Here is a 26,614-nt window from a genome sequence, read left to right as displayed (position 1 = left end):
ATTTAAGAAAATAATTATAAGACCTGTAAAAAGGGAAGATAATACTGTAATTAAAATCGAATACAAAGAAATACTTAAAGGAAAAAATTCAATTTTAGGAATAAAAAATGAATGTGAAAAATACAATAATATGTCAATATGTAAAGAATTCAATTTAGTAGATTTAAATAAAGATTTATGTATAGCTAGAATTATTTATAGCTTGAACTCAACTTGTTCAACAACAAATGGCCACCACGTCCCTACATTAGAAGAAGTTAAACAAGGAGTAATATTGCTCAATCGATTTGACGGCAGATTAGTAGCTGACGAAATATCCCAACCAATTAATGGTACTCATGTCATTATATTCAATAACTCAACAATTAAAATAAACGACCAGCAATTCAGTAATATTGAAGCAGGAACTATAGAAACTATCCCCACAATTCTTCAACCGATCCCACTAGAAAAAGATCACATAGAACTCCTCTCTCTAGAGGCACTGAAAGATCTGCACATCAAAAACGCAGACGAAATCAGTTATATTAAAAATGCTACATTTTCCCTCGGAGGCCTAACAATGACAGCAATTCCAATAATTATAATAATTATTTACATCCTAAAGAAACGTTCCGTAAAAATCCAATATGTGGGAAAAGAGGTCATAAAGCCAGTGCAAACTGAAACAAGCCAAGAAGATACGCCAGGCACTACTAGTTACACTCCCACATATGTAAGTTTCAATAACTTACCGTTCTACTAAATGATCGAGGACGATCATCTTTAAAGGGGGAAGAGTTAACTCCGAAACTTGCAAAAGTTCAACTAGGTTGAATTTTGCCAATGGTCAACCATTCTACACGCGCATTCGCATAATTACTGACACCTCAACATAATTTGCGTAAACAACAGTCAGCAAACTATTAATAAATAACACTAAAACAATAGTCAGCTAAATATCAATAAATTGAAGTAAACAACGATCAGCAAAAATATCGATTTTGCAATAACAACAAATAGGGCGCATATTAAAGTGCAACGTGAGTGTGGCCAATAGTAGGTGTAATTTTAAGTTAAGCTAATAATTGTAATTAGTCTTAAGTTGGATTCAAAATAAATAAGTGATGTGCGGACAAAGTTCCGCCAGCTTTTTAAAAACAATTAATAAAATATAATTATTTAACTTATATCATTATGTAGCTATATTAAGTGAAATTTTGCATTTCAATCGATAGTCAAAATAAACTGTTAGCTACTAGTCTTAAAGTACTCAACTTAGTTAGAACACCGTTTATGTTTCAGAATATTTCCTTCAATCCTTCTCAACTTATTGGTGTCAAGGTGCTTCGACCTTTAACATTCTTTTAATTTTAATTTTCCTAAAATTGTATTGGAGGGGTTAGCATCTCAAAAAAACACGATGGTCATAGCATTCATGAGTTTTGACACATGGCAGCGGTTTGCGCGTGGTGGGTACCGCTTTGCTCTCTTACCAACACAACATTTCGACTCATTCCGCTTCTAAATTTTGATGAATTGAAAGGATTTCGCTATGAAGAAGTCCTCGACCCAATGTTTGACACCAGCGACTATTTCCTCTCACCCAGACTCAAAAAGTATCGCGTTGAAAAAAAAACTTTCTCAAATGAAAGGGTCAAGATGGAAACAAACGCCTAATTTGTAGACTTTTTAGCCTATGTGTGTGTAGAATTATATGTGAATATTCAATGAATTAACATCGGCGTACTAGCTTGGCAACGAACTATGTTTATAAATCAAACAAAATTATATTTTTGCTTTAGTTAGTGATTTGAATCAGCAATGAATACAACAAGCAGGACTGGCTTGGTGCCAGCTAAGAAGAGAAACTTCGTAATAAAAGAAAAGGTAAGGGAGAAAGATTTCGAGAATATGTAGATATTTGTATTAGACAGCCGTATTCCACTGTTATAAAATTCATCGCTTAATCAAAAGCGGAAGAAATATACTGGTGACTTACCACTCAAATTTGAAGCTTCTCCAGTAGTTCTATCATTACGACCACTGGGTGAATTGTACAATCCATTTGCCAAGAGCTGTTCGGTACTATGTAACCATCCAGCACCACCAGACTTGAAAAATATTATAAGTCAAATAAAAACTTCACTGGTAAGCTGTGTCTTGGTTTCTTGCATATTAGGTAGGATTAACTGTAATTATATTTCAGACAGTGGATGGCAAAAGTGTTCAACTGCAGAAAGATAAAAACTTTACGACACCACTTCATGATACCGACAATATACCGGAAGACCTTTTTCGACGATACACGGACACAGACTCACGTCCGATGACGCCAACTCCGACAATTACCAGTGTACACACTAGAAACAGTGCAAGTTCATTTTTGAACAATCGACGTTGTATAACACCTGAGTTCGGCAAAAATGAGATAATCAAGAGAAAAAAAATTATATTGGATCTGCGAAGAACACACTCACAGGAAACGCTTTATTGGAAACCCTCATCGGATATGTCACAAAGCAACACCGACACCGGTGGTCTTAAGCCTAAGAGTGCCGGTGCAAATGAGGAGCGCAAAAACAAGCACTTACGTAGCGAAGAAATGCGGCCTAATACCTCCTTGGGTAATGTACAAGTTGGTGATGGGGTGAAAGATATGGAAAGAGTGGACTTAAGGAAAGTAAAAACTTGCATTAATGAACAACATATAGATGACGAGGACATACGTCGTGGCAAGAAGAGAAAAAAATTAAAACCCACTACAAGTTCGTTATATTTGAGCATTTTGTAAAGAAAACGCTTAATTAAGTACTTATTTTTAGCTGCCACAACTACATTTCACCTTAGCGAAGATCCAGAAACACAAGTGGCTGCGCTCGGTCCGGACTCACTGAACCCCAGCACACGTCCAAGTCTTATACCGAATGCAGCGAGTTTGCTGCCAAGCAAAGAAAAACGTGAGAGTGAACCAATACTTTTAAAAGGCAGTTTTCTAACGGACGAAGCTTTTGAAGCATTAAAAACTGAACTGGATATCGATGTTATCGAAAACACGTTCGATAAATATGTAAGTCTCACTGAAGTAGAGAAATAGAACTTTTTACAATTTGCTCCCTTAACTCAGTTGAACCGCGCTTTACGTGAGGCTTTTAAGTATTTACCTGAGAAGAAATCAAATCCGAACAAGAGAGTTGTTGATAAATATGAAAATCCGTCATTCACTTTTAAGGCCAAATTGCCACGGAAGCTTTCAAAGTCAGCAACAAGATTTGATGTACCGTTGGATCCGAAATTACTTGAGGGTTCGCTTCTGTTCATTAAATGCCAACAAAACATATTGTTAACCTTAAATTTATTTTCAGAAATGACCGTTTTAGATTATCTAGGCAATTATGTGTGGGTCTGTAACCAACGCAAGCAGCTCTTTAAACGAGTTTTCCTGCAATATTTGCCGACAGAAGTAATTGAACACGATGAAGCAACAGACAATATGGTAAAGAATGATGGTAAAGCCGATGACGACTCGTTCCCGGTACTAAACGAATATGTAGAACGTAAAATACCACTCAGCTTCTTTCCGAAAGCATTAGAAGACGTTCTAGAATTTTATGGTACAGAGCAAAATATATCGGATATATTACTTTTAATAGAATATGAGAAGGAAGAACCCTCTAAGGAAATTGATTTTCGTACATGGTGTGGCGTTGTGTCATTTGCTGAACGATTGGCATTGAAAAATTCCAATGGGTCGGACTCATGTGATGAGGTATTTAATTTAGTTTTACTAAATATAATTGCAAACAGGAAATCTTCAAATTTACGGGGGATTTGGGATGTTTCAAAATATATTCTATATAGCCGGGTAGTCATTTAACAGTTCGGGTTAATGGATTTAAATTCCTTAAAAACAACATTATCAGAGAATGTTAATAAATAGAGAAGGCGAAAACAGAGAATGTTAATAAATATTAACATTATCTGAATTGGCAAAGCTCGTGTTATTTTAAATTAACTACAAACTGAAATTAAAAGAATAGTAAAGAATAGAGAATTGATCTTGGTAGGTATTATATTTATTTTGACTTAACTAGAATTATCGAATTTTGAACTATTTTATTATAACGATAAGTATATCTTTTACAGTTGGAAAAGGCGGACTTCGGTAGTTTAGAAGAACGGTTATCGCATTTTTCGATTCCAGAAAAGCTATTGGAAGTCTTCAGAATAATTCGATCAACACACAATGTAAAAAACATATAAGAATAATATGAAATCGGAAATTAAAAAATTCACTCCATATTGGGAATATTTTTAAAACTCTAAATATTTACATTAATATAAATAATTACGATGTTGAATTCACACTGTCCACTGAAATATATGGATAATATTATATTTTCTCACACCAAAGATTTTAGAAATCGCTTTTGAATACCACCATTGATTTTATGTGACTGCGCATCCTTTATGAAAGTTTACTACTGTATTTAATAAAATGAAAATTATTACACGGACAATTGATCAAAACACATCATTACTTTAATCATAACGGAAGTGGTTCTTAAATTACTTATACAGTTAATACACGACATACGAGATTATTGAAAATAATAGTCTTGACATATTGCATGGCAAACACCCTGTGCTGAACTACTTTGTGGTTCAGGCTTTATTAACAGCTGATTTGCTTACAGCAGTAGAATTGCATTAGAGAAAGAAATATATACCAGTAAATACAATATTAAATTTAGAAATATCAAGTTATTGTTATAAATAATTTTAATAACGTAACGAAATAAAAATGGCAACATTAGAAGATAAATTAATGGGAGAAAAGCTAGAATACTATTGCAGCAGTAGTGAAGATGAAGGCGGTGATGATGGTGAAAGTAAAGAAAGGCGTTCTAAGGGCAGTAAACAAGGGACCGCAGCCTATGTCGATCCTGATGTGTGTCCGCCTCCGCCAGCAGAAGGTTATCGTTCACAACTTTCCACTAACACTGGACCTAAAGGTGTAGTGCAGGATTGGCAACGTTTTAAGCAACTACAAGCGGAGAAAAGAGAGGAATCTGAACGTCAACGCATAGAATTGGCTAAAAAATTATCTATGACAACGGCCACTGCCAAGGAAGAGGAGGAGCGTAAGCGTCAAGAAGAGATCGATGCTGAATTAGATGAACTCATGAGTGAAGATTTCTTGCAACAATATCAAAAGCAACGTATGGCCGAAATGCTAAAAGAGTGTGGTCATATAAAACAATTTGGTAAAGTTATAAATTTAACTATGCACGATGAATTTTTAGACTTTGTGGAGAAAGAAAATAAACATACTACCGTTATAATCCATATTTACGATAAGAGCATAAGCTCTTGTTCGACTTTGAATAATTGCCTTGAGACACTAGCAACAGAGTATCCGTCAATAAAATTTGGCAAAATATGCAGCTCTGTTGCTGGCATGAGTCGCGATTTCCGTGCAAAGGGCTTACCCGCTCTGCTTGTATATAAGGCTCAAGCGTTAATTGGTAATTTTGTACGCGTAACAGATGACTTATCAGATGATTTCTTTCCATCAGACGTAGAAAGCTTTCTTATAGAAAATGGTATAGTTGTTGACAAGGCACTTTATAATTAGAGAGCAATTTTCTTGAAATAACAAAATAGAGTCTACAGTTGAAGAATATTACTAACTGAACGACGACAACGAATCTAGAATTTATCACCCAAACGGGGATTAGATAATCGTTATAACAACAACAACAACTAACTGAAATTCTGTGGAATTTATTTTGGCTTCGCGAAATGAAACTCATATTTACATTCAAGCGAAAAAGTATGTAATACATTCTGTGCGATCCAGAATCTAAATTAAAATAAATTAAGCCTACACTGTGTTCCTTTCAAATTTGTAAAAAAAAAAGGTAATCAATTTTGAAATACAAAATCATTAGCGTAGGTAAACTTCAATGTTTGTAATAAACCAACAATTGAAGGAGCATAAGATAATGTACTCTAATTAGGTATTTAAGTATTTGTAATGTGAATTTATGTAAAAAAGATGTATCTAACATCAGTAACCATTATATATGTGCGATAAAGAAAAAATAATAATAAAGTAATCAATTATATTGACGTAAATTTTTGAGTACTTACTTGTTTTTGTTGTAGTAGAATACATACTACACAGTTCTGTCTACATACTTGAAATATAGATTTCTTAGTTTAAAAAGTATATGCAGTCATGGACAGAGAATGCTGCAAAGTAAAAAAAGAATCCGCAAAGATCATGCACGTAAAACCAGGGAACATGCTGATAGACTCATCATCACCCCGAAAGTCTCGTTCGCATCGATGCCTGTGAATTGGATTTTTTATTATGATCCAAAGCACGCTAAAATGTGAAGAATTGGCTCACTGCAGAACGTATTCACGTCCTGAGCTTGCCAGTCCAAAGTCCCGACGCAAATCCTATTGAAAATTGATGGGACGACATTAGATGCAGATTGCTAAGAAAAAATTCAAAAATGTTGTAGACAAAGCAGGTGGCAGAAATTAGGGAAGAGCTTTCCATGACGATGAATGACTTTTGCAAAATTGTGGGCGCACTACAAAGACACACTTAAAACATTTCTTATCAATTTTTCTTAATTTCCGCAAAACCGCTACCTACTGTGCTATTTCTATGTCCAGACCTTGTACATAACTTACTTATTCCTCAATTATGTTCAATTTCTGTTTATATTAATAATAAACTTTTTTTTAAATCATTCTTAAAAAGTATATTTTTTTGCTGAAAATATTTAATTTTTTTATTTACATACATATGTGCAGTTATGCCAGGTTCAATGGCAAGGATTGTGAGCCCAACAGCATTCCCTAAAACATGTGAAAGGTGAATCAGTAAAGTTTCACTATGGAAGCTTTTTTCAATTTATACCCATAGCAAGCAACAATCAAAATGTATATATTGTATATAAGTATACTTACAAGTAAAAACTCCCCCCAGCATAATTTGGTACTTTAGAATAACGCCACACTGCAAGATTTTTCCGTTATTATTAAAACAATAGAAATCTAGATAATTAAAAGTAATCCGAAGAATGTTTTTATAAATTCGATATTATTAAACATATATATTTTCTTTATTATCTATAGCATATATTATATATCATAAATAACTTATGTGATTAATTTATACCCTCAGAAATTCCATTTTTACCGTTACGTTTTCTAATCTTAAAAGCATATACATTTTTTGATGTACAACCGACATGCTTCGTACATAAATGCTTTTATTCGGAATTTTAGATAAACTGAAAATTACAACTGACAACGAAGTCCTCCGAAATACTAAATACCTACTATATAAAAGCGAGTATAAAACGACGTTCAAATACACATTTTGAATCTAATAAAAAGTAAACAGCATTTGTTACATAAAAACAAATTCAATACATTACTAATGCAAGGTTATTGTAATTGTACAATGTACATTTGTAACTGTATATATTTTTACAGGCATATTAATTCTTAATACGATTATTATCAAGTACATGAATAATTTTAGTCGAAAATAAGTAACATTTATTTATATCTATTTATTTTTTTTATTATATTACTTATTTATTTTGCATTTTAATCATATATTATATATTTCACTCTTTAGCTGCAACATATTATAACTTCGATAACTGCAATCTATTACATCTGCAGTTGTTAGTTATACATATGTACTTTGTATATACCAATGTGAATGCTTTTATTTATTTTTTTCTTAATATTTGGCAATTTTTAACCATTAATATGTATTTCCATAGCTAATTGAATATATACAAATTTCATATTTTCAATGTATTTCCATAGCTAATTGAATATATACAAATTTCATATTTTCAATTAAACTAATTTCTTTAAGCAATAGTGTGATTTCGTGGATTTTTAAAAATTAGTGCGGGGAATGAATAATTATTAAATCGTGAAGTATGGATATCGGCTTAGAGCCTTTAATGTCAACTAGGTTTCCAAAAATCTCTGGAAAGTTTTCTTTGCTTTTATAGAAAATCATAAACTAATTTGTTTGTATACGAGAACATGATCAATTATGAAATTGCTTTCAATACTAAATAAAGGAACTTGGACCGGATTGTGAGATTTCAATGGACATTTTATGCGTCTCTGCTGTATTGTTCGGCGGTTCAAACTCTATAAAAACGTATTCAATACTGGTAGATATTTTGTGACAAACGTGGTGAAAGAATGTTCGAAAATTATTTGTTTTTTTCTAAAAGTAATTGTGCAATTGTACAAATGATAAGTGTTTGAGTTGGACTTACAAAAAATATTGACCACTGGCCACTTGATTAGGAAACTTATTCACCACACACAATTTGTTTAATTTATTTTCAAAAATTAATTATGCTTCATTATTTACACCATATGTTCCATTTTATAAAAAAAAATAGATATTTCATTAAATTTAATAGTTTTTACATTTTTAATATTTAGCAAAAACCTGCTATGACCTTTCATATATTTCGGCAGTAAATGGCTTAGAATTTTAAACTAATGTATTCGAATAATACTGAATTAAATCAACGAATTATAAACCCGTTATAACATATATATATTTGTAAATATAATAATATAAGTAAACAAATATATTTGTATATATGTATATAAAATGAATAGTAGAAGACACCAACCACAAATTCGAAATATATATGGAATATGATTTTAATATATTTACACATATAGATGCAGTTTTATGCACATCAAGTGTTATTTTTACAATTATGCGAGCTAACATATAAAAGCATATAACGTATTGATATTTTATTTATTTAGCGAATTTATCCTAACGACTTTCTAAACAACAAAAAACGAATACGCTTTCAATTACATTTGTACTATTTATGTACATGTAAACGAACTGTAATTTAAAACATTGTTATACTTATGAAAATTTTTTAATTCTCTAATCAGTTTATGCTAATAAATTTTTTTTATAATTATTAAAAAATTATTGAATCTATTCCAGTGCACAAATAACATGCAAATTAAGCATTTCTATACTCTTCATAAGTCAATTCATTTCAATAGTCCTCTAAAAGTTTCAAATTAATGACAGACGTTTTTAAGTAGTTTCTAAGAGCCGAGATTTCAGTTGAAATTGCTATGATTTGTTATGTTTTATAAATTTTTAGATATATAAATACAGAAAAATATGTGTGTTTCTGTACCCTGCTGCCAAAATATCGAAGGATATTTTGCTTTTATCTGATTTTCTTTACTTATTAACTATGTATACCACCACTTTGGGAGTATTCCTTTCTCCTTATGTAGTTGGGAATCCATGCTTTTTTACAATTTTCATACACGCGGCACTTTGAAAGTAATTGTCGAAACGCCCCCTCCCGTTTGAACACCTTCACTGCTTTGATTTTGTGTGGACATACTTTCTTGTTGCCCCGTCGTTGACGCACTTACGACATTTTCCATGTTTCGCGTTGTTATCAGCGTTGGAATATTATTAATGATTCTGGTTGTCGCATATACTAAGTTGTTGTTGCCGCTTACATCAACGTATGTTGGTTCCACATTATCGGAGCCTTTTATAGTCTTAGTGGAATCCATTAGCATAGCGCCAAATTCACACATAGTACCACTTCTGCTGCTGCGCACATTTATCAGAGTAGTTCGTTCACTATCATCATCCATACTCGAGCGCAACTGCGTTCGCTTGCGTTCCAGTGAACTTCCGTAGTCTTCTAGCCGATTAAATGGAAATGCTGGTACAAGAATATGTTGACCATCGTGCACGGTTTCGATATTGCTGCAACACTCCGCAATTGAGTTGCGCACTGATGGCGGTGCTGTGGCAACCGGCAACATACCTCTAACTGCTCCAACTGTCCCGACAATTTCTGTGAGTAGACCATTATTATCGGTGACACTATTGCCACTGCCGTTGGTTGTATTACCACTACCGACCTGCTTTTCCCTGTTGCGTCGCAATGAAGAACGCAATGGATATTGCCGTGGGACGTTTACGCCAATTAATCGTCGGGTGGATGGACGTCGGGTGGATGGACGTCGCGCAGTTGTGAGGGGATATTGAATTGACTCGGCGCTGTTACTCAAACGGATGTTGCCAACTGTGCGATCGTTATAAGCGGTACAAATGAGAGTCGTCCCGTTTAGTATTAATTGTCAATTGGTTGGCGTGGAAAGGTTGTTGGATTACACACAATAATTGGGCATATTTTTTTGATTTTTTGTTGAAACGGTCATTGCACGGGATATTCGCAAAAATAGATAGAAATGGTAAGATAGAAGATATTAGGATATATTTCACAAATAGCATGGACACATTTCTTAAAACAATTATGAATGTTTAATTAAGTTTTTCGTTTTTACTATGCATGTATCAAAGGAAGTGTAAATTAGCTAATGTACAAGTGTGTATGAGTACAAAAAAACTAAATTAGCGGTATTAAATTTTTTGTCAATGTTTAGTTTTTGACTTAAAAGTGTGAGGTTGAAATTATTGAATCACAAAAACAAATTAATACAGTTATACACATAATGGAAAAATTAGTGCTGCTCGTTATACTTACAGAAAATATATATAACAATTTTTTTTTTAAACATTTCAACAAAAGTTTAACAAAACAAATGTAAAATTAGTCAAGCGCCCTTAGACGATATATAAGATATATTAAGCATTTGCGCAGGCTTCAAAAGCTTATTGGATTCACTAATTAAATAACCAATTAAAAATAATACAAACATATAATAAAATCACGTGAAAGTCATAGTTTTTATTTTGAAAAAGGACACAAACAATTTATGATAATTCACATGTAAAAATAATTTACTAAAAATGAAATTAAAATAAAAACTACCTAAGTGAACTATGTATTTAATATTATTTATTTGAGACATATTATTTACAATGCTATGTTTATTACAAACAAATAATAAAAAATATTATTACTATTAAAACAGAAAAAGCTTTCACTTAAATTAAAAGGATTAATATTAAAAAAAAAATAAAAACATAATTCCAACAAATGTATGATACAATTTTGTACTCTTAAGGGTGTGAACAGCTGGTTAAGTTAACGCTTTTTCAGTTATTTGTTATAGAAATACAAATTATCAGAGAGCATTTTTCTCCTATACCACCAAATAGAAAAGGAAGTGTTATATTCTAAATATTTATGCTTAAATTTGTGAGTTCAAAAGATAGTAAGATTTTAAAACTCTCTACTTGGCAATTTATTTTGTGACAAAATTGTCTATTTGAGGCTATAAAAGTATTCGTAAACTGCATAGAAGGGCATAGAGATTTTATTACATCTGAATATGCTCATTTGATTAAATGTTAGCTAAATTATCTGATAAAAATAATGTATTGTGTATATAGTTATTTTTTAATTTCTAATTTCAGTGATTTTACATAGTTGAAATCAAAGAACATTTTTTTTATTTGCTGATTGTTATTATAAAATTTTTTGTAAGACCTAACGTAGTAATTTCTAATGATATTTAAAAAATGTTGCCTCAATTTATCGAAGTCAAAATTCTGAAGGGGGTACTTGGAAACCCTACTATAGTAGTATCTAGTATACCGTAACTTATAGCTTTAATCCTTGTAGCAATCGTTAGTTTTTCCGCAAAGGCAATAGATTAGGGCTAAATATATGAATCATATACTACATAAGAGTATCAAAAATTTTAAAATTTTAATAAGTTGAAAATGCTCTTTTTTATTTTGAGTGTAAGCGAAATGGCGATGAATTTACTCAGAAGAAATTTAGAAAATGCCTAACGTCTAAAATTTGTTATTTGCTGAATGGTTCTGTAAAATATGTATCTTAATATACAATTCTTTGACGAAGTGTTGCTACGACTGTCTTATGGTTATCAAGGGAAGTTTTTTACTATTTAAATTATAGTTACTTCGCATAAAAATTATATTAAATTCTTAAGGAGAATAATAACCAAATACAAAAATACGACATATAAATATTTTTCAAACAAACATAAATTAAACACATATACATATTTACATATGTGTACAAACTATATTCTAGTAATACAACCGACATTGTTGGTAATAACGACATAAATTGCATTACATTTAAGTGAAATATAAAAAATCGCTTTGTTTATGGAAAACAAGCGATAAAGGTAAGCATTTAATCACTTAATTTAGTATTAAAATAAAAAGTCCAGTACATTAAAAATGACTGTAACAAAATTGTTGCCGCTTTCAGTGCGTGTATTTCTGCCATTACCACTTTCACTGCCGTTTCCGCCGTCCGCCGTCGTCATCAACAAACTACTAGCATTTGTCGAGTTCATCGAGTGATATTGCGTTGATGTGGAAGACAAACGTTGCCGTCGTCTCAACCGTTGCTGACGACGTTGAACGCGTGGGGTACTCTGTCTGTAGCGAGACGTAGGTACAAAATCAACTTCTTCAGCAGCGGCAAGTGGTAAGCCGCTGGCATCATTTATCGCGCTTGTTGATGAAACAGTCGCTAAGGAGTTATCCAGCAAACTAGCATTCAAGAATTCTGATGAATCCGAATATATTTCGCAAGACTCGGCACGATTAGTGAGTGTAGATGGCACTGTGACTGTACCAAAATCGGCTTGATTGTGGTCGCTCGGTAGCGAATATGTTAGATAATTATGATCGAGATCGCTGTTGACCTCAGCATCAGCAACATCAATTTTATAAAGATCGTGTGTGGAATTACAGCGTCTGGTAGAGAATATTTGCTTACGCGGACTATAAAACAGACGAGATGTGGGTATGGTCGGTTCGGTTACTATTTCCACATCTAAGTCTACATCACAGTAACGCACGGAATCGGTTGAATGGTAGTGACTGGGCAGCTTTGAACCACGCTTAGGTGCCTGATGTTGGCGTTGATGATTCGATGATTGTGAATGTCTATGCAAGTATGAATGCGAATCAATGTTTCTGGTTTGAAAACTAAAGTGTTGATGATTGCGTTGATGTGGTTCATAATGTGTTGACACTGGTTTTGTTGCTGAATGTGAATATTTAGTGTTAGACAATTTGAAAATATGTTGGCGATTACTTGCTAACAATGTTTGGTTAGTATTATTATTATCTATGTTATTGTTGTTACACATATCATTCTTTATATAGATAATTTTACTGTTATTGTTAGTATTGTAGTTGTAGTTGTGACTGATATTCATAGAAAGTTTGGTATAAGTAGAAATTGAATTTGTTTGTAAACTATAAGTAGTAGTTGTATAAGTAGAAGTGGTTGCAATAGACTTTGTAGTGAAATCAGATGCTTTAGAGATATTATTCGAACCATACAAATAATAATTATTAGAAGATTTATGTGAGGTAACATAGCTACCGATATTTTTTGCTGTCGTTTTCGGGTCCAAATACATGGTACGGCCGGAGCTGTTAGACGCAGCCGCATGCGTCGATGATGTTGGTTCCATTAAACGAAGTTTAGGTGATTGTGAGTATACGTTGGGCGTTTCAACTTGTAAATTCTGCTTACATTGATATATTGGTGGACCACATTCATAAGCATTGCAGCTATCATCCGTCTCCATATGCTCCGTTTGCATTACCGGTTGGGGACTGGCGTTCGTTTTTTGTTGCTGTTTCTTATAATACAAATAGAGCGCATTGGCATTATGGCCACCACTATTGCTAACTATTAAATTGCGCACACTGTCATCCTCGTCGTCGGCAAATCTGCCACAATGTGCGCGCATGTCGCGTGTGCTACCGCCTCCGAGATAGCCATGTGCTTGAAAGTGTGAGTGTTGCTGCTGCTGTAACTGTAGCTGCTGCTTTTGAACTGCAGCCAGACAACAATTGCTGCATGGGGTAGGCAAATTCAATGCCAGTTCACTATCTCTAGGACCCAAAAACCATTCTGACCGTGTGCGCATGCGTGCTGTTTGGCGCTCATGGACCTTCGTTTGTGATTTTTTTCCAAATAAATTTATGTACATATATCGAAGAAATAAGTTGTTTTGGTGGTGTTAAATATATAATAGACATAAGATATAATTTTTTTACAGTTGCAAATTTGTTGGTGTTCGTGAAGATTGTTGGTTGGTGAACGGTAAACATGTGTAGCACGACATACAAATAAAATATTTCGTTTATATAGAGGTGAGGCACAAGACGTTGTCAATGATGTGAAACAAAGTATTCCATTTCCAAGTCGTGGTTGTTCCAATTTGCATTATGATTCCAGTTATTGTTGTTGCAGTACGGATATAAAGGGTTTTTGTCGGGAGAAAAAAAGGGGAATTGGCAGAAAAAATTACGAGCTTAGTTTTTTGTAGTCGTATAATGTTTTTGTTCTATTGTTTTTTATGTTAATTTCATGTTTAAAATAAAAATGAATTTTCATTAACAAAAATGCAACTGCAGCAATGAACCCTTTCACGAAATAAGGCAGGCTTATAAACAGCGTAAAATGTGCATATACATATCTAAAATTATGTGAAAAAAAACCAGAATTGATGTGTAACACAAATAAATATTCCAAAAATTTGGAATAATAATCGATGTTTTACGTTAACAAAATGATGTGCGTACATGATTGTTAGCTGGTGCTATGTTTGTGTTATATAATATATATATATGTAAAAAAAAGTATATATATATTGTTATAATATATATGTGTGTGCAAATGATAATAGAAAAGCATTTATAATCAATATTGACCTTATAATAAATTGTACGTAGGAAAGGCTTACGCCTCCATGAAATAAATAATTGAAGAACCATTAATGTAATTAAAAACTATATAATTGTAGTTACCCATAAAAAGTATAATAAGACTTACATATTTATTACATAACACGTTTACAACATTTAATATAGTGCACTGTAGTATGCTAAAAAGATGTAGTGTTGCAAAAGGTTTTCGTACACGAAGAACACAAACTGGATTTTGTAATTTCTTGTCAAAGATCCACATTTATTTTTGTTAAAAATATCAAATACTAATTTATTAGTTTGAATCTCATAATTTTTCTATTCTCTCGAAAAATATCTGGGTGAATAGATTTTATATAATATATATATATATATATACATATTTTAAATAATATATATTGTTTTTGTCCCTATCTATGGTATATACGAGTAAACAAAAGTTCACATCCTATTTCACTTAGAACTAAAAATTTTACACAAATAACACCCACAATACCAATAATAAAAAATTCAAAATCACAAAAGATAATTTACATCAAACATGCTGTACAAGGAAAAGAAAAAACACAAATTCGCATGGCCAGTATAAAATCGAGGTAAGTTTTACAAAGTTTAGTGGATCTATTAGATTTAACAAAGAATATTAAAAGTAGAAGACATCAAAAAACAAAAATACTCATAAAGCGAATTAAAAAAGATTTCTTATTGCATGGCATTTTTTTGTATATTTCTAAACTCATTGACAAGGAATTTACAAATGTCGAGAGTTATTTATTAATCCAATTACAATGTTACCAGCAAATAAATAAATATATTTTTTATTTATAATTTTAAAAATAAAAATATATGAACAAAATTAAAACTAAATGAAGAAGTAACACAAATCAAAATTAAATTAGTAAATTAATATATACATTTATGTATGTAAATATATTTGACAAATCGAGCACTTACAACTAGATGTTATAACTAGGAATACCAAACGTTTAAAACTATGTTATGAAACCCATGTATTTATGTAGAAATAATGTTTTTTTGCAGCAGAGATTTCCAATATAGGTTTTAAGGTATGTAATAAAATTTCATATTAAAAGCATTTTATTTTATTCGTATTTTTTATAATTATTTGTACTTTTTAGTGGTACATTAAATTTTTTATTTTACAACATTGATACATCGGCTATATTTTGTTTACATTTCTGGCAAATAAATATAACATGTCGCATAAATATAAAGGCCTTGAGGTCATACTTCTTTCTATAATTTTGCTGTTAAGTGGTATAGCCAAATAGCAAGCAAAAATTAAATAAAAACACTATAGTTTTCAATCATACAAAATTTTAATAAATTGAATTTGCACAATTCATATTGAGAAATTCACAATTTTCACAAAAACAAAATTTATAGACGTATGTGTTTAAGAAGTTTATTGAAATTTATTTTAAATAATTTAATTATATACTAATACTACAATTAAAAGGCTAATATGAAAGTTATAATTGAGATTAATAATATTATATTATAAAAAAAAAACATACATATATATATTAAGATACTTTAAGTATGTATTATTGTAGAAAGTATGCGATTTTTCGGGTTTATTAATGTGTAGAGTAAATATTGTTCAGAAAACAAACAAAAAATTCATTTAGTTTTCCCTAAACAAATTTGTACTCATTGGCGATAGATGAACGTTTAATGCATAGTTTACTAAAAGTATAGTAATATAATATTTGAGAGTTTATAATTATTTGTTATGGACATGTATTTCTCGTTCCATCGCAATTAAAAGGGAGCGTGTATGAAGTTATGTAAGCTTTCAGACTTTGAGCTAAAAGATAAATAATTTTGATGCTGCATGTTGGCAAATAGCACGAATGCGCACTGAACAATTGGGATTCATTTTTAAACAACTATGAATCTATTGTTAATCGAAAATGGCTATTCGAGGTACCTAACATGTATTAAATAATAGGTAGTGTACTAAATAATATTTAATTCATAGAATTCTTGTGTACGTGTAAAGCTGTGTAGTGCTTTCGAGTAAAAAATTTGATTATAAAAGTAACTAAATTCGTTATCTAATAATACAAATGCAAGAGAATTTACACACACAAAGGAAAATCGAAATCGAAAATGGTAATAAATAAAAATATCAGCCAAACATGTATGAATTAACTTATTTGTTTGAATTAATTTATACCGAAATCCTTGAAGAAAGCAAGAATTCGTCCCTCACCTGTGGCAAATAAGAAAGACTCTTTGTACTCTCGGCATAGCGATTAACAGCGCGTAATTCTTCCATAGTCATACCGCTGCCATTCCCTACGCTACCAGCTCCTCCTCCAGAAGCCGAGGAACAAGAAGACGAATGACGTATACCGCGATTACAACGACTGCAAGTGCGTGTAGTTGCTTTAATGCCACCGCTAGTCATCTGTGTTGTCGTGGTGCTCTGCATTTTGTTGTTCTTCATTTTGTTTCTATTTTCGTTTGTCTCATTATTCATGGGCGTTTGCAAGACGCGATCGCCACCATCAAGACTTTTTGAGCCGGCGCGCAAACGTCGCTGATGTTGCATTCTAGTTTGAGTTAGTATTTTCTTTTTATTTTGACGATAGCGACGTCTTACAATATTCACTTCGTCATTGCCATCATCATCATTAGAATCCACAACATCGTCGTTGTCAATACTGACAGTGTAAGTAGTATTCAGAGCAGCGTTGTAATGCGCTGCATAGCGGTTATTGCCTGTGGTTTTTGCTACTCTATATATGCCACTTTGCACCGCCATACGTGGTGGAAAGTTGGGTTTCGGATTGTTTTCGAAACCTTCGTCGTTATTTATTTCGAGTTCAGCGGCAAAGTCTTCTACTTCGCCGTCATCGTTGGCATCTGCATCTTCGTCGCCGAAATTCTCTTCATCGACGTCAGCATCATTGTCGGTGTCGCGTTGCAAATCTTGTATGTTTCGCTTCGGTATGGGCGATGATGTCATCGCAAATAAACTTGGTCCTTCTAAAGAGACAGACAGGCGTGCACATGATTCAATAAACGAATGTTCTGGTGTTACGCCCAATGAAAGCACACTGTTGTCTAAAGCTGAGCTTGAGCTTGTTAGCAAGGCAGGCGTTGAGCGGGATTCTTCCTGAGCAACTATTTAGTTTTAGACGTTTTTGATTTTATTCAATGTCACAAAGCAGGCAGTGTCAATGTACATAAAACACGACACACAGGCAGAGTATAAGTGAGAGTGAAAGAAAAGAGAGATTTACAATTGTTTGGGTGGTTGATTAAATTATTCTTAACATTTTATTACAATTTCGAGACACTATTACTCAACTCATAAAAAAAAACTATATAAAACGGGAAAGCTATCTGCATCAGATATAGATTTGAAATTAATGAAGAGAAATGGAGATAAAAATTGAAAATTCACAAAATATAATGGGAATTATGAAGTTAATGATGTTAATAAAGCAAGCTTGATTAGTATTTACAGTAAAATTAAATTATATAAATTGAAATGGAAAAATAGGTGAAACAATGAATACAGTACGAGTACAAGAGACAAATGTTAGAACGAGTTTAAGTTGACAAAGTGATTGAAGAAGAAAGACTTGTCACAATTTCGTCTTTTTAAAGTATCAACTACATGATATTAAGATGTTCGTTATTATTTTGATAAATAAGGTGTCATTTACACTGATGATATAAAAAGCAAGTAAGATACATCTCAAATTCATTAAATTTGCATAGCATATATATAATATTTGTGAAAAATATACTTACGCAAACCCCAACGCTCACACTGGCACTGTAACCATGTCTTTTCTGCCTCCAAGGAGTGTTGCACTATAGGGAAGAATTGTATATTTAATAGAAACACCATATAGGTATGTACGTATTTATACATGTATGTATTAAAAGCAGTATTTTTTTTAACTTACGTGCATACTTCTGCTGTGCCAATTTACCACGTGGTGGAGGTGGATATTGAAAACTACAAATCCATTCATCCTGTACTTTGAGTATGCGCCCAGTAACGCGCGCATAGTATTCGTAATTTTCGCGTCCAAATAAATCATGTGTAGCAAATTTATCGATTATTTGCTTCATAATTTTTGTGGCCACCTAAAACAATCAAATGTTAATCAACAGAAATAGAACATTCAGAATATATGCACGTAAATCGTAAAATAAAGACAGTACAAACGGCCTTGTAAAAATGTATCGTATGAAACAAAAAATACATATGTGAACGTAAAACATTAATAATGAAGATTGCATTTAAATATTTTTATAGTGTACCCTAATCCTAAGTTCAAAGTTTTCCAAATTTGTTTATAATTTTAGCAGCAAAGTGCATTTAGAAAACGGTGTCATTACTACTAATGCTAACTAAAATATAATTATATTAACGTTACGATGTTCAATTCAAAGTATCAGATCGCATAAAGTTTTATATTATAATTAGACCAAATTTTGCATTTATATATTTTTTCGTATTTCTCATGTAGTTTACAATACGTAAGCAGCTTTCAACTCAATCAAATCAAAAGACGTAAGCACGTCTTATTATAAACGTCAATTAATTAAGACTCCATTTATATAAAGATAATATATTAATATATAATATATGCATACCTTAAATTTAAGGACATCCTCCATACGTGCTGTTTTCCCATCACTAACGCAGGATTGAAAGAAACTTGGGGCCACTGAAACTCCCAGGGCTTCGCTGGTCATGCCTGTACTGGCCTGTGTTGCATTGCTGGCAATAACACGGAATGTACCAAAGAGTAAAACTAGTAAACGTTGAGTGTATTTCGGCAGTGATGTAAATAGTCTATAATAATAAAGAAATGTAAAAATTTAATAAAATTATTTTTGCAATATTAAACTAGATGGATAATCAACATTAAATATTTATTTTATGAAATGGTTCTGAAAAAAGGTGTAATGTATTCAAATCGAATGTATTTAGACAGATTTAACAAACAGATAGCATTTTAATTGATAACCAAACTTTAAGAATCCATTTTTCTTTCCATGAGTGAGTTAAGTCTTATTTGAATAGCAGATATCTTACATATTGTTACTTTTCAGAATACCTCTTCACAATTTTTTGCGGCAGCTTAAGATATTAAAACTGCAGTCGGTCTACGCTTTGCTCACTAACAGTATCCAGTTTTAAAGTTTCTTGAAAGCTAAATTTTGAGCTTAATAAATAATATTTCTAAAATTGGTTCTGCTTTCGCCGGTGTAACAGTTTGTATTCTTACATATCAGGTGCTTTTTTTTCGAGGTATAGAACTTTAAGTTGGCATTACTGTTCAAGATGGCAACCGATTTAACAGGTGTCAAGTTATTTATTCTGAGTTTGGTTTGGCAATTCATCATGAATAGACTCACGCCTGAACAACGCTTGCAAATAGTGCAATTTTATTTCGAATGATGCGATGAAGCGCACTTCTGGTTGAATGGCTACGTCAACAAACATAACTGCCGCATTTGGAGCGAAGCTAATCCTTAAGTGTATGTTGAAACACCGTTACATCCAAAAAAAACTGACTGTTTGGTGCGCTTTATGGGCTGGTGGAATCATTGGTCGGTACTTCTTCAAAAACGATGATGGCCAGAACGTTACAGTCAATGGTGATCGGTATAGAGCTATGATTACTAACTTTTTCATTCCTGAATTGAACAACCATGATGTCCAGGAGCTGTGGTTCCAACAAGACGGCGCAACATGTCACACAGTTCGTGCCACAATTGAATTGGCCCTTAAGATCTTGTGATTTAACACCGCTAGACTACTTTCTGTGGGGTTATATGTAAAGTCATTGGTCTATGCGCATAAGCCACAAACGCTTAAACATTTGGAAGACAACATTCGCCATGTTATTGCCGATATACGGCCACAAATGTTGGAAAAAGTCATCGAAAATTGGGCGTCCAGATTGTACTACATCCGAGCCAGCCGTGGCGGTCATATGCTAGAAATCATATATAAAATGTAATGCCACAAGATTATCTTTCGGAAAAATAAAAATCATGTCAATCGAATAATCCATCGTTGTTTTATTGCAATTTAAAGTTCCATACCTCTAAAAAAAACACCCGTTATAACTTCCTTTTAATAATTTAATACATGCTTATTTAACCCCTAATTGGATTAAGCTGACTTGTTCGAAATTCACTATGATTGTAAATAAACACTTAGAAACTTCAGTAGGTTGATAGTCATCTCCATCTCTTTTTATCTAGGCCATGTTATCACTAATGTAAAATACAAACGATTCATTTTGTATGTACATAAACCTTCAGAATAAACTGCTATGAAACTAACATACTAATACATTCGGTATGTATATGACTTGATATTCACCCAGTGATTCATAAATCATTTTAGTCAAGAAATGTAAAGAAAGCAATGAAGACATCAATTTTTATGATTTTTCATACTGCAACAAAACAAGATATCACGAAAAAGAGACAGCTTTTAAAAATGAAAAACGACAGCTTGTTTCATGGCTTTATTGTTCGGTGTTAATTCGATAGCAGACGTACTGGTTGTATAACATATTAAATGACATGAAAATGAAGCAAAAGATCACTGGCTCTTTTACAACCAATAGGAACTGAAAAAAATTAAATGTATTAAAGTAAAAGACCAACAACAAATGCCCCAAATATAATTACATACATATAACATACTAATAACACAATAACTTACTGCGTAATGAAAGTCCAAAAAATAAAAAAAAAACAAATAAGGAAGGGCTAAGTTCGGATGTAACCCAACATTTTATACTCTCGCAAAGTCAAATGGTATACTCGTTTGCGATTTTTTTGTGGATTGACTGATATTTTCGGTAGAAGGTCAACTATAGGCACTGGGGTCCACAGATTTAGTGCTTAGGGGCTTGAACAGTTTTGGTTCGATTTAGACAAATTTTGGTCACAAGGTGGCATACTTTAAACGTATTATTCACGCAAAGTTTTACCCCCCGTTGTTGCTTGATATGCATAGTGGAAAGTGAAATCAGATGGAATTGAAAATGGTTTTATATGGGAAATAGGCGTGGTTGTAGTCCGATTTCGCCCATTTTCGCACTATAACATAGAAATATGAAAAGAACGTTATGCACCGAATTTGGTTGAAACCGGTTAAGCAGATCTCAAGATATGGGGTTTCACTTAAAAGTGGGCGGTGCCACGCCCACTGACTAATTTTGAACGCGGTTCCTATAAAGTCATTTCATACCATCCCAGAGATAAAATTTAATGTCTCTGGCGTGTTTAGTGCTTGGTTTATCGCGCTTTTAGTATTATTTAACAGTACCGTTATATGGGGAGTGGGCGGAGTTGCCACCCGATTTCAACTATTTTCACACCGTCAATAGAGGTGCTAAAAACTTGCTTCCAGTGAATTTTGTTATTATAGCTTTAGCGGTTTAGGAAATATGCACATTAAACCTATTAGGGGCGGATCACACCCACTTAAAAAAAAAATTTTAACTGCAGATGCTTCTCCCTAATGTGATGCTATGTACCAAATAAGAGTCTTGTATCATGTTGTGGAGCTTAGTTATGGCAATTTATTTGTTTTTGATTAATGGCGTTTTGTGGGCGTGGCAGTGGTCCGATTACGCCCATCGGACGGACGGACGAACGGACAGACAGTCACCCGGATTTCAACTCGTCTCTTCATCCTGATCATTTATATATACATAACCCTATATCTAACTCGATTAGTTTTAGGTGATACAAACAACCGTTAGGTGAACAAAACTATTATACTCTGTAGCAACAGGTTGCGAGAGTATAACAAAAGTGGAAACCAGTCGTATTTATTCACAAATATGCATGTATGTATGTGGGTATATTATTAAGAAATGATTATAAATGTGAATACATAAAAAGCGTTAGAGAGGAAAACGGTAAATACTAAATTTGTAAAATCAAATCGATTTAACAAAACAAGTTAAATAGAGGTTGATTAAAATGAAAGATGAATCTAAAAAGGTTTACTACGAAAATAAGCAATAATTTATACAAGATCTATTAGCAGTTGAATACTAAACACAAATACCTGGTCAAAACAAAAAATGTATATGTCGATATTGCCGAAAAAGGTGAAAAGTGATCCTCAAATAATAAAAAAGCAATGTTGTAGGCAACAAGACAACCGAAACAACAAAAAGATAACAGTATTTATGAATGAAAATGTGAGTCACCCAAAGACCGTAAATACGTTCGAGTAAATAGTACAGACTTTGTGTGCTGAAAGATACATTTGCGCTTAATATTTGTAACACTTGTTTCTGATAATCAATCCCAAGTGGGAAAAGGCAGAAAACAAAATTAATATGAAAACAAGTAAGGAAGGGCTAAGTTCGGATGTAACCGAACATTTTATACTCTCGCAAAGTCAAATGGTATACTCGTTTGAGATTTCTTTGTGGATTGACTGATATTTTCGGTAGAAGGTCAACTATAGGCACTGGGGTCCACATATTTAGTACTTAGGGGCTTGAACAGTTTTGGTTCGATTTAGAAAATTTTTGGTCACAAGGTGGCATACTTTAAACGTATTATTCACGCAAAGTTTTACGCCGATATAATCATTGTTGCTTGATTTGCATAGTGGAAAGTGAAAGAATCAAGTGGTATTTAAAATGGTGTCATATGGAAAATAGGCGTGGTTGTAATCCGATTTCGCCCATTTTCGCACTATGACATAGAAACATGAAAAGAACGTTATGCACCGAATTTGGTTGAAATCGGTTAAGCAGATCTCAAGATATGGGTTTTCACCTAAAAGTGGGCTGTGCCACGCCCACTGTCTAATTTTGAACGCGGTTCCTATAAAGTCATCTTATACCATCTCAGAGATAAAATTTAATGTCTCTGGCGTGTTTAGTGCTTGATTTATCGCGCTTTTAGTAGTTTTTAACAGTACCGTTATATGGGGAGTGGGCGGAGTTGCCACCCGATTTCAACTATTTTCACACCGTCAATAGAAGTGCTAAAAACATTTGCTTCCAGTGAATTTTGTTATTATAGCATTAGCGGTTTAGGAGATATGCACATTAAACCTATTAGAGGCGGGACCACGCCCACTTTTTAAAAAAAAATTTTAACTGCAGATGCCCCTCCCTAATGTGATCCTGTGTACCAAATAACAGTCTTGTATCTTATTGCGGAGCTTAGTTATGGCAAGTTATTTGTTTTTGATTAATGGCGTTTTGTGGGCGTGGCAGTGGTCCGATTACGCCCATCTGCAATACCAACCGTCTCACGGTACCATGAAACATGTCTACCAAGTTTCATAAAGATATCTCAATTTTTACTCAAGTTAGAGCTTGCACGGACGGACGGACAGACGGACAGACGGACGGACAGACGGACGGACGGACAGACAGTCACCCGGATTTCAACTCGTCTCTTCATCCTGATCATTTATATATATATAACCCTATATCTAACTCGATTAATTTTAGGTGATACAAACAACCGTTAGGTGAACAAAACTATTATACTCTGTAGCAACAGGTTGCGAGAGTATAATAAATGTGATTCAAACTATAAATAAAATAAATAAAGCGAAGCAAGTTATTTTTAAAGATTAAAGCCTTGGAAATGTTCTCACTTGTTGGAGAACTTTATTATAAACAAGGGAGCATTAAGTTCGGGTATAACCAAACATTTTATATACTCATATTGGCAAATTTTACATTAAAAAAAATGGCGTAAGAATTCAACAGTCCTTTTTCGACGAAAATATGAATGGATTACAATTGTATTTGCTAGCTTACTAACTTATACATATGTATTATAGCTCATAGACTGACTTAGTTTCATTACTACATTTTGCTTTTTATAAATACTAGATATTTTTATTAAAATCAACTTCAAATGGGACAAATGTAATAAATGCTCTACCAAAGAGGCTAAAGTTAGCATATTGGTTATATTAGGAACATGTCAACCAGGGGATCGGAAATCATTATATACGGATATGAGAACGAGAACAGATCTAATGAAACACCTATCAAGTTTGAACCTCAAGCTGATAAAAAATTAAATTTTTTTTAAGCGCGCCGCGGTTAGCATCTACAATTGCCGTCCTGGAAAAACAAACATCGTTAATCTACATGAGAATACTCATAAAAGTACGTAGTTAAATATGAAAATATTTATTCCTTCAAAAATATTAGGCGTTTGGGCAGAAAAATTAAATTTTTAGTCAATAATTTCGTAATAAACTGACCATAAAAAAGTTTTGAATCAATCGAAATTTTCCTACGTAAAAGAAAAAAAAAAGAAAAAACGATTTTTTGAAAATTCTACAGTGGCCATACCCCTTAAACTAATTTGATTTAAATTCAGCGCTAATTCACATTATATTTAAGAAAATGTATCACATATTGATATAAAGAGTTTAGAGTTAGGTGGAAAGTCCGAAATCAGTAAATCGAGTATATTCTGGACTGATTGCCTTACCGTTTGGCGTTACTCAAGTATACTCGAGAACATATTTCCACTTATTTTTTTTGAAGATAATTCATACACTGGCCGAGATATTAGGTATAAAATCTCCTAAAATAAAGAAAATCATTATATGTAGTATATAGGAGCTAGGGTAATTCGTGGACCGATTTCACACATTTTCGGTGTTCCAGTATATTATATAGAAATTTGTATATATGTAGGTAATATAAGGCTGGGGTAGTATTGACCCGATTTTATCGATTTTTGGCATCAAGGTATATTATTACCAGGAAAATATTATATCTGACTTTTATTAAGATAGCTCACATACTTTCACTGCTTAGGCACTATTTGCGAAGAGTTTTATCCCGATATATTCGTTGGTGCTTTAATTGTATACTGTAAAGTGAAAGAATCAGGAGATATTTAAAATTGTGTTTTGTCAGAGTAAAATTGATTGAGTAGTTCTTAAGACATGAGATTTCAATTAAATGTGGAGTTGCAACGCGTATTGTCTAATTGGCAGTTATATGGAGAGTGGGTGGAATTAACACTCGATTTCATCTATTTTCACACTGTCGGAGATGTCGGAAATATTTGGCCCGATCAAATTTGGTTGATATAGCTCTACTGTTTTGTTAGATATGTACATTAAACCTATTAAGCCATGGGATCCTTTTGTATCTTAATGTGGAGATTTGTTATAGCATTTTACAAGTTTTCATATAATAGCAATTTGTGGGAGTTACCCCCTCTGACAGTCACTCGGATTACAACTCGTCTTTACATATATACGTACATATGTATATGTATAACTCTATATCTATCTCGAGTAGTTGTAGGTAACAAATGAAATCGGTTCATGTTAACGAATTCACATAGTTTTTTATTTAATGTAGTGGGTGTATAGTATGGCTGATGGCGTATAGTGATCAAAGCGCTATTTTTAATTTGAAGTTTTCTTTGGTGAACTTTAACCTAGAAAACAAGAGAACGTTAATATAAATACCTGTTAATATTCGGAATATATATGTATATATATGTATGTATATAAAGCTTTTTAATCTGCTTAATGTGATTGGATTCCATTAAAACTCATTCAAAATACTTTCAAAAGATTGTTAGTAGTTCAAGCAACTAAATAGAAATGTCGCCTAAAATTTTGAATAGGTAAAATGAGAAAGAACATTTTTAAGAAATTTATACATGAATGAAAGGAAGGTTTTGTTGACAACTCATGTTTAAGTTTTTTTAGAAAATGCTATCCCTATCTCTGCAAATTAACAAATAATATTATAGCGGGAATCTATTCACGATTTAATTTCATTTACTTAATGAGACATCTGTAAACAGCACAAATAACACATTTTTGGAAAAAAATACTCT

At 32.7% G+C, this 26,614-nt stretch overlaps 3 protein-coding genes across 9 annotated transcripts in view; 2 read left to right on the top strand and 1 right to left on the bottom strand.

Annotated features, from left to right (window-relative positions):
* Positions 1–1,221: 1,221 nt before the first annotated feature.
* Positions 1,222–4,535, top strand: LOC106624146 (uncharacterized). The gene is made up of 7 exons (XM_014243829.3): positions 1,222–1,869; positions 1,957–2,130; positions 2,189–2,747; positions 2,805–3,049; positions 3,107–3,284; positions 3,345–3,748; positions 4,126–4,535. Exons 1-7 carry the CDS (start codon positions 1,804–1,806, stop codon positions 4,240–4,242), a joined length of 1,743 nt encoding a protein of 580 aa, XP_014099304.2. The 5' UTR covers positions 1,222–1,803; the 3' UTR covers positions 4,243–4,535.
* Positions 4,536–4,638: 103 nt separating this feature from the next.
* Positions 4,639–6,120, top strand: LOC106624147 (phosducin-like protein). Its single transcript, XM_014243830.3, has one exon. The coding sequence runs from the start codon at positions 4,784–4,786 to the stop codon at positions 5,615–5,617; it is 834 nt and encodes a 277-aa protein (XP_014099305.1). The 5' UTR covers positions 4,639–4,783; the 3' UTR covers positions 5,618–6,120.
* Positions 6,121–7,085: 965 nt separating this feature from the next.
* RhoGAP71E (Rho GTPase activating protein at 71E) overlaps positions 7,086–26,614 on the bottom strand; it is a 62,433-nt gene continuing 42,904 nt past the window's right edge. Inside the window, exons 2-9 of one of the 7 annotated variants that reach the window (XM_036370783.2) lie at positions 19,376–19,577; positions 18,679–18,862; positions 18,521–18,583; positions 16,968–17,884; positions 13,395–13,971; positions 12,285–13,049; positions 9,973–10,136; positions 9,604–9,905 (exon numbers count right to left, since the gene is read on the bottom strand). In XM_036370783.2, coding sequence (XP_036226676.2) covers positions 9,750–9,905; positions 9,973–10,136; positions 12,285–13,049; positions 13,395–13,971; positions 16,968–17,884; positions 18,521–18,583; positions 18,679–18,862; positions 19,376–19,577 — 3,028 coding nt within the window. In that variant the 3' untranslated portion in view covers positions 9,604–9,749. Of the gene's footprint in view, positions 10,137–12,284; positions 13,050–13,394; positions 13,972–16,967; positions 17,885–18,520; positions 18,584–18,678; positions 18,863–19,375; positions 19,578–26,614 lie in introns of those variants that run through there. The other 6 variants (XM_036370782.2, XM_036370784.2, XM_036370785.2 and 3 more) reach the window with 6 other exon arrangements.

Source organism: Bactrocera oleae, chromosome 6 (genome assembly GCF_042242935.1).
Source record: "Bactrocera oleae isolate idBacOlea1 chromosome 6, idBacOlea1, whole genome shotgun sequence".
NCBI classification, from domain to species: domain Eukaryota; kingdom Metazoa; phylum Arthropoda; class Insecta; order Diptera; family Tephritidae; genus Bactrocera; species Bactrocera oleae.
The sequence above is the reverse complement of the archived record's forward strand: the minus strand, read 5'-3'. Positions and strand labels throughout refer to the sequence as shown.

Excerpts from the sequence above, each read along its gene's own strand:
- LOC106624147 (XM_014243830.3), top strand. The coding sequence starts at position 4,784 with ATGGCAACATTAGAAGATAAATTAATGGGAGAAAAGCTAGAATACTAT.
- LOC106624146 (XM_014243829.3), top strand. The coding sequence starts at position 1,804 with ATGAATACAACAAGCAGGACTGGCTTGGTGCCAGCTAAGAAGAGAAAC. Across the intron at positions 3,050-3,106 it reads AAAACACGTTCGATAAATAT|TTGAACCGCGCTTTACGTGA; the intron begins GTAAGTCTCACT and ends CCCTTAACTCAG. Across the intron at positions 3,749-4,125 it reads GGTCGGACTCATGTGATGAG|TTGGAAAAGGCGGACTTCGG; the intron begins GTATTTAATTTA and ends TATCTTTTACAG.